Source organism: Trematomus bernacchii, unplaced genomic scaffold (genome assembly GCF_902827165.1).
Source record: "Trematomus bernacchii unplaced genomic scaffold, fTreBer1.1, whole genome shotgun sequence".
Lineage (NCBI taxonomy): Eukaryota > Metazoa > Chordata > Actinopteri > Perciformes > Nototheniidae > Trematomus > Trematomus bernacchii.
The window spans coordinates 1,184,573-1,197,937 of record NW_022987638.1 but is presented as its reverse complement, the minus strand read 5'-3'; the positions used below and the strand labels follow the sequence as shown (position 1 = coordinate 1,197,937).

Sequence of the window (13,365 nt, the reverse complement as noted above, 5' to 3'; positions counted from 1 at the left end):
GGGAAGGCATTACAAATGTAAATATATTTTAAATAATAAAACAATCCCACCACCACAGGTATCTACAGGAGAAGAGGGAATTTAGGGAACAGAACCTAAATAAAAGAAATAAAATGCACCCAGTGTAAAGACATAGTTTGAGTTTAACGATGAACTCAAAATGTAAAACAAAGTATGAAACATGTTTCTGGACATATGTGTTTACATGTGAAAAGACAAAAATGTTCTGCCACTTCTTTTACGAGAGGACGTTGGAAGTTCACTAGTGCGCAACATACCTGCACCAGTTTATCTGAGAAGTGCCTCAGGTGAGTTGGAATGAACTCTAGGATCCTAAATTCTTTCAAACGAGCATTTGCTCTCTCGACGTGAATCCTATTTTGTGCGATAAGCTTTGTAGCCTGTGCTTCGCTGTGTGTCAGTTGGCCATGACAAAGGAATGGGGGAATGTTGACAGTGACTCCTTAGCCGCTTTCACACCAAGTACTTTGCCGTACTTAGTGCCGGCACTTATGGCGCATTTCCACTACAGCGCGGAGCTCGCTTTAAGCGTGCCGAGCCGTGCGGGGCCCGTTTTTGGTTGCGTTTCCACTTAGCGTAGTACCGGCTAGCGGGTACTATTTCACAGTTTTTCTGGCCCCATAAAATCGAGGTTCTTTCCGGGCCAACAACCAGGCTGAGTCGGGTTGAGTATGCTAAACTAGAGAGAGAATCGCTGGCAAGGGGGCTACAACTACAACAAGATGAACATATTTGACCGTGATTTAATTGTAATACACGTTTCAAAATGATGCCGAAGTAACAACATACTGATACCGGTTAGTAAAAACCATGAATTAATGCTTTGACAAGTCTGCAGACAGACGGCAGGCGAAAAACCTTTTAAAATGCGTGTTGTCTAAATGGAGATCGGCTAAGCTAACGCAGTATATGCTCCGACCGTCCACACTCACAACAACGGCCTATACAGACATAAATAAACCAGCGACTGTATTCACCATGACACAGACAGTCTGTGGTTTGTACTTGTTTAACTTTTGTCTAGTTTCTGAACAGATATGAGGAGCTGTGAGCTTGAGTGCTAACAGCTAACGGCTGATGTTGTTTTTCTGGGGTTCTCATTGAAGATGACGTCACGGCTCCGCCTACACTGCGTTACTATAGATACTACCCCAGTTCCTAAACTGTAATGGAAATGCGCCATAAAGTGAGCCAGTCCTAACAAGGCCTAACGAGGCCTAGCCATACCGAGCAAGGCCGAGCGAGGCTGTGTAGTGGAAATGTGCCCCGGCACTTAGTGCCCCCATGGAACTAAGTACAGATCGCGTTCACACCGGAATAAGTTCCCTGAGGGAAGATTACGCAAATGAGCCGCTGACGTCACTTCTTCTTCTGCTTTGGGTTTACTGGCAGGCCGCAAACAACTTCACGGCGTATACTGCCACCCGAAGTCCCCGGCCGGAAGTCCCCGGAGTTGGGGACTTGCTTCAGTAGAAGCTGCTGGGACTCCCAGCAGCTTCTACTGAAGCCTTCCGAGTAAATCGCCAGAATGCCGACACCTCCTCATCACTCCACCGCTCCCATGTTTTTTTTTGTGTTGCCATAAGTTATTCTCTCTCCGTTGGTGCGCGGGGCTAATGCTAATGCTAATGCCACAAATACAATGGCGGCTTCACAAAACCTTTCAGAGTTTTACGGGGCGTGGACTTCTTTGGTACCACCTCTCTAGCAGGCACTAAAAATAGGGGTAAAAGTTCCCGGCACTAAGTACTCTTTTTGGTGTGAACGCAACATAAGGGGTACTAACGGAACTAAACGGGAAAAGTACAGGGAAAAGTACTCCGGTGTGAACGCGCCTATTGCTAATAATGCTAATGCCAGCAAATACAATGGCGGTTTCACAAAACCTTTCAGAGTTTTACGGGGCGTGGTTTGCAATTCGCCCAGCCAATAGAAATTGGTACTTTTTCGGTACAACCTCTCTAGCAGGCACTAAAAATGGGGGTAAAAGTTCCCGGCACTAAGTACTCTTTTTGGTGTGAACGCAACATAAGGGGTACTAATGGAACTAAACGGGAAAAGTACGGGGAAAAGTACTCCGGTGTGAACGCGCCTCTTCAGGAAGAATATTCTGGATTAAGAATCCCTTGTCAGCCAATATCAGATCTCCAGGTTTGAAATGCTGAAGAACACCAGAATCCCGTACTATTTATTTGTCACTTGTTGATCCTGGGTATAGTTTGCTGCAGTATGTGATCACAGCATTTGGTGCTACCCTGAGGAGTAGTTTGAAGGAGTGCATGCCACGGTAAAGCAGAGTAGGTCTCTTTCTGGATATCCATTTGCTTGGGGATAGCAATTTTGATGTCCATACAATCCACTATCATTCTGCAGTTTTGGATGTGCCGAAATGAAGAAGGCAAGCTGGTTTTTACCTGTGGCTGCAACCCGGAGCAAAGCAACAAACCATTGCGTAGCAATAGTAGCTAACGAAACGAACTGCCGAGTAAAATTATTCTATAATTTGTAAAACTGCGGTGTTAAAAACGACAATTTCAAAAATACAGATTCTAAATTGTACAAGTTGAAGCGTTTGTTTGAACAGTTTGCAGGAGGCAGGTACTTGCTTTCAAGCAGAACAGGGCAAACAAACTTAGAGTGTTTACGTGTTCGGCGTAATGACGTACCACGGCCTCGACAATTTCTGTAGTCCTATTCAGGCACTTGGTAACAACCATCGTTTTTCAGACACGTAAACTCTTCAAAAATCACCAGTGGGGTCACTGCTGATGTATTTAATGTCGTAGAACAAAACGTGATCTGTCTCTTCAATTTGTGTCAACCACAGACCTTATTTCCAGCTATTTTCCAAAATCCTATGGAGAAATTGCATTGCTTTTTGTCGAAGGAACCGGAAGTGGTAAAAATGCTAACTTACTTCCGGGTTTTAGGGCGCGTCACTGTGGCACTCTATTCTTTTTGCTATACCAGTGTATCTCTGAAAGAATTTCTTAATTTCCGTACTTTAGTATTGAATACCTCTTATTTAATATATAAATGACATTGTTAACCCCACTGTCCTCTCCCCTGCTTACTGTATTTCTTACTCTACTTTGTAAAGAATAAATATCACTAGACCCCTCTGTATAAGTATAACGATCCTCCATGCACTTATTTTCTATATGACAATATTAATTCACTTGTGAACCTTTGTATTTTTCACTGTGCCACCTGCTTTGTTTGGGTTTCTTCAACCTGTGTTCTCTGTATATTTTTTCTATTCAACCCTTTCTTTAATTGAGCACACTCGCCAGGATGGTCTTTCTCACCATTATGCTTCACAGCTAAATTGGGTATTTTTCTTTCTGTGGCTGATGCCTTTAACCTGTTTTAATCAGACTTGATTATTATGTAAGGATCACAATGACCATGACCTTTCCTCTGATGCATCCAGTTTAAAGTGAGTACTTTTCATAAGGATTAATGAATAATGCTTTATTGAAATTACAAAATGTGAGTGAGTAGAACTGTTCTCTGCTACAAAAACAAGTACTGAGCTGAATCTTGAAGATAATGTCTGTTAATTCTAAATATTGCTTATAAAAGAAACTGTTGAACAACTCATCATAAAATAATAGTAGTATTATAACTATAAAGAAAATAACATTTTAAAGGTCCCATGACATGGCCATTTCTACTGATCATAATTCCATTGTTGAGGTCTACTAGAATAGATTTATATTGTGCAATTTTCCAAACTCACATTGGTTTCTCATACAGCATCTCTGTATAGTATGTGTATTCACTCTGTCCTAAACGGCTTGTTGGAGCTCCTGCCCCCCCTCCCCTCATATGAGCCCACTGTGCTCTGATTGGTCAGCTCGCCCACTCTGTTCTGATGAGTCCACCACCGTTACAGCGGAACATCAGTGATTATGTGTTACAATGGCATTAGCAACCAGAAAATGACACCAGTAATGACAGATGAGAATGCTGCGTGGGGTCTGGGTGCCGTGTTGGCGGGACGTTGCGCGGCTCGCTGCTGTGAGGAGCGGACAGTGTGAGCTGGGTTCATTTCCTGCTTGCTGCGTGGGATCTGCGAGACAGCAAGACATCGCGAATGGACGCGGGAAGGAGGGGGTGCTGAGGGGGCTGCAGCACCCCCATCTGCGAGGCTCCACTAGCACGCACCCCCCCCCCCCCCAGCGCATCACAGTTCCGCCGCTGAGAGTGTGTGTGTGAGGAGCTCCACGGATTGGTCACGTCACTGTACCCAGGAACAAAAAGAGAAATCTCCAACGAGGCGTTTTGGGGCAGCATAGACAGATCTTTTCTGTGTTAAGAGTTTTACTCGCTACAGGGTGTACTTTGAGGGTTTGTGACTTTGCAGACCGTTTACATGCAGAAAAACCTTCATAACACACAAGGGGACGGGTAATAACCGGAAAAGCATGACATGGGACCTTTAAACTGATGAGGAAAATGGACTTAAAACCAGATTGAAGGCCAATGCAGAAGGATGGACTGGGCAGCTGTTGATGTAGTGGGCATTAGCTGTTCAAACAGGAGTTATCTACAGTTCATTTCCTTATTCCAGGAATGCACATCCTAGTCCAGTCTTTAAAAAGGCATGAGATCAAACTGCTACAATGACTAATAAAATATATATCACTTTATTTGAACATGTATTATTGGCAGTTATCACCAGTTTAAATGTTTTATTTGCTTCAGTGGGATACACAACAGAAGAATTAAAGCATTCAACATTTTTTATCATTAAAATATGAAGACATTTAAAAGGTATCATTTTCTCATTGGGTGTAGAGGAGGGTGTTTTTTCTTTTACGACAGAACATCATGAGTGGTGCAGACTGGGAAGAAGCCATGTGTTACTCAAGATGTGGTAGACCTGACGTTACCTCCAAGAACTTCTTAAAATCAGCTACTAAGTTTGAGAGATCTCCAGAGGGGGGAGAGCAGAGAGAGCTGGCTCCAGTCCTTAGAGGAAGTAGGGGGTGGTTGTTCGGGGGGGTATGACGCGCTCCGAGTCGGGCACAGCACGGAACAGCTTGGGCTCTCGTCTGTTGACGTCCTTGAAGACCATGATGGACGCGATGTTCCCGCAGCGGTAGCAGTAGTTTGGCGCCGACCACACGGTCACCAGCTTCTCGTCAAACATGAACTTGTAGCCTTCATGAACCAGCTGATGTGCACGGCAGATGAGCTTCAGATTGTTGATGTGCACAAACTATAACAAAACATGAGCATTACTTTCCATCAACTGGTGTTCCAGGAGTTTCCGTTTTCCATTGATGAGTTTGAAATGTTGACGACACATACCTCATTGGTAACCTTGGAGCCAAACAGCCAGCCGGCCCCTCGAGGACTGATGGCCCAGGTGTCCACGTCCTCTGGGTCCGACCACACCAGGTCACAGAAGGCGCCCTTGTGGGGGATCTCCTGGTTGCGTTCAATGGTGCGGATCTGGTCCAGTGTCTTGATGTCAGGTGAAAGACCACCGTGGACACACAGGACCTGCTCATCTATCAACTGGGATAACACATTAAAAGATGTCATTAAGAACATTTGAAAATAGAATCAGGTCGATTTTGACTCTGAAAACCTGAGTCAATACATTGTGTAAATCAGTTCATGCCAAAGTGTATGTGTTCAAACAAGGATTTACAGATCTTCATCTCTACAGAGCAGTGGAGAAGGCGACAAGATACTAAACCAAAATCTAATTTGAGTGACTTTAAAATGCAAATGAAGCCTTTTAAGTTCTCTGCTGGATGGGTTAGCAGCACAGATGTCCTGTCTACACGTCCTTCAGGTTGGACAGACTGTTTTTAGCGTTGTTCTGATGATGTACCCTTTCCCTGCACCATCTCCTCGTGCATACTCTGGCTCCATCTGATACGCTACTTAATGTACCACCAAGAAAAACAAATCACAAGTTTAACACTGTGAAAACTCTAAAATGAAATAAGTTCAACAAAAATGTTTTCAGATATTAGCTTAGTTAATACGCATTAGCTATATATGGTACGTTTCATTCTCTGTGTTGATTTTGATATTAATCAAAACCAGAGGGCCACTGGAAGGTAGAAAAATAAACTTTAAAAGGACAGCACCACTTGCATGGATTAGGAAATAGTAATGACAGATGTAAGCACATGGGATTTACTAAAGCACTAGTGGGGCCCCTAAAGATCTCAGTTTCATTTCATCTTGGAGAGGGAGATGATCTGTGTTTACACATCCTACAAAGACCAATCAAAGAATCAAATGTCATAATGTCCCCCTTAACAGACAAAGGTTGTTCACGTTGTATGTCACCAATGTGAACGAGCCATGAAGAACTTACAGCTGCCACAGTCAGCATGTCAAACACTTTGGTGCAATACCTCCAGGCATTTGCATTTCCATATTTTGTTTGGCACTCATCTGAAAATGAGCAGAAAATACATGTATGATTATGAAACAGAAAACAATTGAATACATAAACAGTGAGAGTGAAGCATGTGAACCTACCATAAAAGCCGTACACTTGAGTTATTTGTCTGCTTTCGTGGTTTCCACGTAGAAGTGTGATACGATCCGGCCACTTGGCTTTTAAAGCTAGCAGATGTGTAAATGTCTCCAAGCTATAATATCCTCTGTCTACAAAGTCTCCCTAGAGGAGGAAAAGAAGACACCATCAATGTAGCAAACATAAAGAGCCTCCTTATATTCATTCAAAACACAACTCAGTTTCTCCAAGATCCAGTGCATCTTCATATTTGACACCCTGGGGAAACTTACGGGATCAGCTACTTGACATGAAAGAACTACAGAGACATTTCTTTGGACCTTGCTTTCTTTTGTAAAAGCCACACTTGATAGAGTAGTTGGTGAGTATTTGTATCCAGGGCAGCAGCTCTTGGAACAGTTGGTCTTCCACTTTTGTCCAGACTCAAATATCACCACAACTACTGTTGTACCATAACATTAGGGTGTTAACTTGACCATCATGCAAGGGATTTTTGGAATTTGAAATGTACATTATGTTGAACAGTAATCATGACATATTCTATATACTTTTATTACAAACAATCAGGATACATGACATTAACAATATAAATGGGCGCCTGTGGTTGCTTCCAAAAAGGGTGTCAAGCCCCCGGAGAAAAATGTGTACTGTAGATATTGGGCTTTATTAATAATAATGTAATCTTGTCAAAATAAGCAAAACATCAGTCGTAACTTTTCTGCATGGAGGTTAAAGGTGGGGTAGGTAAGTTTGATAAACCGGCTCGAGATACACTTTTTGTTATATTCCATGGAATGCTCTTAACATCCCGATAGCAATAAATATCTTAAGTGCTTTGACAAAAAATCCATAAAAAAATGTCATCTGTGGAAGCCGTAGTACTGTAAAAAGCACGACCAATCATTTTAGCCGGCCTGGCTAAAATAACTGGATGGCCTACCTGCCTGTCAGCCTTCCATCTGTGCACAAACTTATCTCGTGCCCTCATTGGTCATGTGCGCGTTCGTGTGTGTTGGAGGAGGGGCTCTATAAGGAAGTGGCAGATTTTCTCTGGTTGTGTATTTTCAAATTCTAGCGATCTCGAGCCGGTTTCTCAAACTTACCTACCCCACCTTTAACTGACTTAGTCAGAAATAAGGCATGAATTATTGTGGAATATTTAATACTGCTGTTACTTACCATGAAAATGTAATTTGTGTCAGGAACTTGGCCTCCAGTTCTGAAGAGCTCACAAAGATCATAAAACTAGGAACATTAAAGAGAACACATTAGCCTTGGTTTAGAAAAGAAAAAAGAAAACAGAAATGTGAGAGTAAAAAAAAAATGCTAAAGTATTAGCAGTATAATAAAATTCACATTTCAAAGTTTGGGATTAAACCAATTGTCTATCAAAGTAAAAGTAGGACACAAGTTAAAAAATTATGCTGTGAAATTGAAAATACATTTGTACCCCTACTTATACATTTCGAATGTTGATGTCCCTTATGACATATTTTAATAAACTGCCACTAATATAATACATTTTCTATCTCTATCAGTGAACTCAGTTTGGATGAACAAGCATTTGGTAACAAGCAACGTTAATTTATCATCTTTAAAGGTGTTAAAGCAAGCAAAAGTCCAGCCTACCTGACCATGAATATCTCCACAAACAGTAACTGGAGTCGAGACGGGCTGAACATTTGATTCTTCCAGCAGTAAGTCGCATACATAGTCACATAACCTCTGTGGAAGTGAAACAGGACATGTTAGCAGTCTGACACACTCCAGCTTCATCACAGCAGCACACTCCAGGCTTACTGCTCAACCATCTTTATCTCAAATAAGACCCAAGGAGCTCCTGGAAGGATATGCATTTGGCTTTATAGTCTTAAACTGAGATTTGGCACAATCCTTTGCATTGTATTAAAACTATTTTTTCGATCAGTCTATCAAGTATGAGCTCAAAACCTGTCCTTCTAAAGACAGAGTGCTACAAAGACCATTAACCAATATTCCCAATATAGTTCTTGACAAATTCACTGTATAATGCCTGGTTTTCATATTCACATCAGTGTTATTTTTATTTACATTGTAGGTATAGCACAGGGCCGGTCCCTAGCATTGGCGTTATAGATGTTCGCCTAGGGCGCCAGATCTGGGTGGCGCTGCGCTGGCAGCTCTGGGAGGGGGAAAAACATTTTTGACCGTTGGTGCTCATCCTAATTTTCGGCCTTGATGTAACAACATTCATAATTAAGTAAAGGTAACACCCTTTTCACCCCGGTTACACTTTTCATTTGCCCTGTACGATGGGCGCTGTAACGGAGCGTCCACACAGCAGCGTTAAAAAAAATCTTCTAACGCTTCTGCCCATTCACTTTGAATGGGGTGACGTCACTTTGCCTCACTTTTCGCCGAACTGCATTGTGGGAAGCAGAGCGGAGATTTTCAGGATTCACCTCCAAGATTTTTTTAACGCTGCTGTGTGGACGCTCCGTAAGTGATGAAAGTGGGGGATGTTGGCTTATCTGGCGCCCGCAGCTCACAGCCAAAGTGCGAGTGAGCGAGGTACCGGTGTTACAGTATAACTAGAGTCATGACAACTGGCGGCATTCTATTATTTTCGTCACATGAATCTGGGGCGTGTACATTGAGGACCCATTGTTGACAAGGAAATAAACATTTCGATCACCTCGTTTGTCGTTTACATTCATCTTTTGCTATATCTGCCTACATAGGATCACTTTGATGCACATTCAGTACTCGTATGCGAGGTTGTGGGTGAGAGGTCGTTATCGTGATGCTTACGGCCCCTACACACGGCGGCGTGCGTTGACGCTTGCCGGCGGGCATGTCTGAAGCTAGACCAACAACCTATCACCTGAATCTCCCGCCCCGGACACACAAGCAGCGGTTTGATTGGCTAGAGCTTGTACTGGCATATGATTCGATTGGCTGACGCTTCCGTTGAAGCTTCAAAAGTAGAACATTGCTCTACTTTTGAAGCGAGGGGAGCAAAGCAGTTCGGCGAAGCGTGACGTCACCCCATTCAAAGTGAATGGGCAGAAGCGTTGAAGCGTCAACGCACGCCGCCGTGTGTAGGGGCCGTTACAGGGAGGTAGCGAAAATGACAAAGTAGGTGACTGTGTGGATGCCTGTTCAAAACACAACTTGAATAAATAATTTAAATTATATATCTGTGTCCGACTTTCATTTGTACATCGTTCTTAATGTGATGTATAGTAGCTTTGATAGCTGTCCTTCAGACAGCCTAAAAGTAAAACACAAGTTGTTTATTCACAGCCCGAAAGCAGCATCGAGATGACTGGATCTTCTGTGACAAGTTGTGATCAGCTCCGATTAAATTGTGATATAAGTTCTGTAGCTATTCTCCAGCGAGCAAGTTTTTTTATGAAACACCTGTATCCCTCTCATCACAACAAGACTCTACACTGTGCGGTTAGTTACACAGGAAAAAAAATTACATACATGAAAATAACCTTGATGCATAGCTTTGAATTAAACAAACAAACTATCTTCCATGGCTAATACTGATATGTCACAGTAACGGTAAACCACAGAAAAGTAAGTCTACCTCCCTGTAACGGCCCCTACACACGGCGGTGTGCGTTGACGCTTCAACGCTTCTGCCCATTCACTTTGAATGGGGTGACGTCACGCTTCGCCGAACTGCATTGTGGGAGCAAAGCGCTCGCTTCAAAAGTAGAGCAATGTTCTACTTTTGAAGCTTCAACGGAAGCGTCAGCCAATCGAATCATATGCCAGTACAAGCTCTAGCCAATCAAACCGCTGCTTGTGTGTCCGGGGCGGGAGATTCAGGTAATTGGTTGTTGGTCTAGCTTCAGACATGCCCGCCGGCAAGCGTCAACGCACGCCGCCGTGTGTAGGGGCCGTAAGCGTCACGATAACGACCTCTCACCCACAACCTCGCATACGAGTACTGAATGTGCATCAAAGTGATCCTATGTAGGCAGATATAGCAAAAGATGAATGTAAACGACAAACGAGGTGATCGAAATGTTTATTTCCTGGTCAACAATGGGTCCTCAATGTACACGCCCCAGATTCATGTGACGAAAATAATAGAATGCCGCCAGTTGTCATGACTCTAGTTATACTGTAACACCGGGCACAAGTTGAATCCATATAATACGGTAGCATTTGTACATCATTCTTAATGTGATGTATAGTAGCTATGATAGCTGTCCATATCTTCAGACAGCCTAAAAGTAAAACACAATTATAAAAATGCTTACATGACATGTCCTTTGTTAAACATTAAGCTGTCTTTGGCTCTTTTCTGCTGTAACAAATGTACATGTCCCCTCTGTCGGACGAATAAAGGTATTCTGATTCTGATTACATTTAACCTGTTGTGGAAACATTTCTTGATCAAATTGATATGAAACAAATGAGATAAATATTGCTGTGACACTGATGTCACATCGGGACATTAACCTTAAACATTCACAGTAAACCCGGAGTGACATATGCACAATTAGAAATATGATTATGATCTGCTCAGTTAATTTAGCTGATTAAATTATATTTAGTTAATATATTCTTTATTCTTCAATTCAAAGTATGTTCAAACAAATGTAAACCAAAAAATCATCCTCATTAATGAAGTTATAAATAAGAGTTACTTTACCATTAAAGCTCAATGTGACATATATGTCACATTTCAGATATGTGACACTAGGGGGGGTTACTTGTCAGAAATGTGTTCTAGGTGGTCTATTTAGTCTAAATGACGTTCCCCTTTATTTTCCCAAAAGTAGAAATGGGTCAGGGTTCTTATAGGTTAAACGTATAGGCTTAAAGGCATAATAGAACTACCGTAGTATATGGATTCAACTTGTGCCCTGTTTATTTGTTATTGGCTATGGTAGGTTATTGGTTATGTTCACATACTTATTTGATTATTAAAATGTAAACCGATCTTTAGAGTTGTAGTCCCCTAGATCTAGTCTCTAGTAATTGTGTGCTCAAAGTGCACCAGATTGAAGCATTTTACTTTAACATTTTTCAAACATTTCTTCCCGGGGGGGGGGGGGGATACCCCCGGACCCCCGTAGAGGATGTGATGTCCACCCCCCAATTCAAACATGTTCATACAATACTGAATACATTTGAAGCCTTTTTTATGTATATTACCTATGTCAATAAGTTTCTGTTTTTGTAGTGTATTTGTCTTTTGTAGAGATTTTTCATTTATTCTTTATATTCTATAGGGGGGGGGGGGGCGCCAGCTAAAATCTCGCCTAGGGCATCAAATTGGCTAGAGCCGGCCCTGGTATAGCATATGTTGTTCTTAAAGTTTGCAAGAGAGTTAGTGAATTTAAGCAATTGTTTGTATATTGATCTTGTCTGCCGTGGTTCCCATGTTTTGCCCCAACATACACACCAGAATCGCAACATTTAACTTTTAGCCAGTAGCTAGCATAAGGCATTGACAGCTAACAGGTTACAGCTTCCTCTTTCACTTTCCTGTCCTGATGCCCATTCAAGTTTGTGGCCCAACGATCGCCCTTATCGGTGACGCCGGTATAATGTGCATAACATAACAATCCATGCTAACGTTAACCGTTAACTGTCCCCAGTAACACCTCACGTTAGCAGTTACATTAGCCGCTCATGTTCACCTAACATGTTTTAGTCACCCGTTGCTTCCACTGGTATGAAAAAAACCGTAGCCTATTTTAATACAAGCCACATTTACTCACCTTTAAATCGTTTTCCGGGAGGTATTTGCAGTGCCTCGCTATGTCAACGTACTTATCAAGGTCTAAAGGCGCCATTATCAGAACGCTAAAACCAGAAGAATGCTAAAGTAGTTAGCCAGCCAGCAAGTTCCTTTTCTTCTTCCTCTTCACCGCTCCTTCATTTTCAACTTGGTGTCTCTGGTGTCAATTCAACATAAACTCAGATGACCACATCCTGTAAGAAACTTCAAAATAAAAAACAATAACACACAAAACAGTCTTTTAATAATAAATAACACTATAATTACATCAATTATGCTATGTTATGTCAATAGTGAATATAATAAGCATACATTTTTGTTTTGGAAACATTTGAAAAAAAATTACAGGAAATATTTTAAACCTTTATTTCGAAAATGTCATTACAGTGGCATTATCTCGATTTAACTTGACTCTCCATTTTATGGTGTTTGGTGTACAAAGATATGCGACAGCGCCCCCTGCGGAAATAATGGTAACTGACACTTACACAATAACAGCTCCTTTGTTTTTTTGACCTTTTCTATATGGTTTCGTCCTTTGGTACCCTTTCGTATGGCCTTTTCAGAATGAGCTCTTGCTCCTGCAATATACTGCACATCCATGAGGCCTGGGGTTGGTTGTGGGCTCCGACCATCCTGCTGGTCTTTATCCTCCACCGCTGGGTGTAGAGGTCCTCCATGTGAGGCAGCACCGTCCATGGTGATGTCTGAGCAGTTTGCACCACCCTCTGTAGAGCCACCGTGTTAAGCTACTGTATTATTATTATTATTAGTAGTATCTATGTATTAATACTGAGTTGAATAGTTATATTACAGTCACCAACACTGAATTTGATCAACCTATTTAATTTAATATTTAAATGATTAAATACCTCTTAAATGTAGAGGTGTATATCTAAAACCGGAAACTTAGTAAAATATGTTAGACTTGTTAAACTTTGTTTTGTTTGCATAATACTGAATTTCCCCACAGGGATTAATAAAGGTCAATCTTATCTTATCTTATATGCAATGGAAAAGTTGTATTTGTAATAATCAGGAGAAATCATTATTGTACAAGCCAACAATAAATTGTTCAACCAGC

General features: G+C 41.8%; 1 protein-coding gene across 1 annotated transcript; it reads right to left on the bottom strand.

The window, feature by feature from the left end:
- Positions 1-4,654: 4,654 nt before the first annotated feature.
- Positions 4,655-12,432, bottom strand: LOC117484740 (serine/threonine-protein phosphatase 6 catalytic subunit-like). The gene is made up of 7 exons (XM_034133158.1): positions 12,262-12,432; positions 8,162-8,257; positions 7,712-7,777; positions 6,535-6,676; positions 6,368-6,447; positions 5,341-5,550; positions 4,655-5,248 (listed from the first exon to the last, which is right to left on the bottom strand). The coding sequence occupies exons 1-7, from the start codon at positions 12,334-12,336 to the stop codon at positions 5,000-5,002; spliced, it is 918 nt and encodes a 305-aa protein (XP_033989049.1). The 5' UTR covers positions 12,337-12,432; the 3' UTR covers positions 4,655-4,999.
- Between the last annotated feature and the right edge of the window lie 933 nt (positions 12,433-13,365).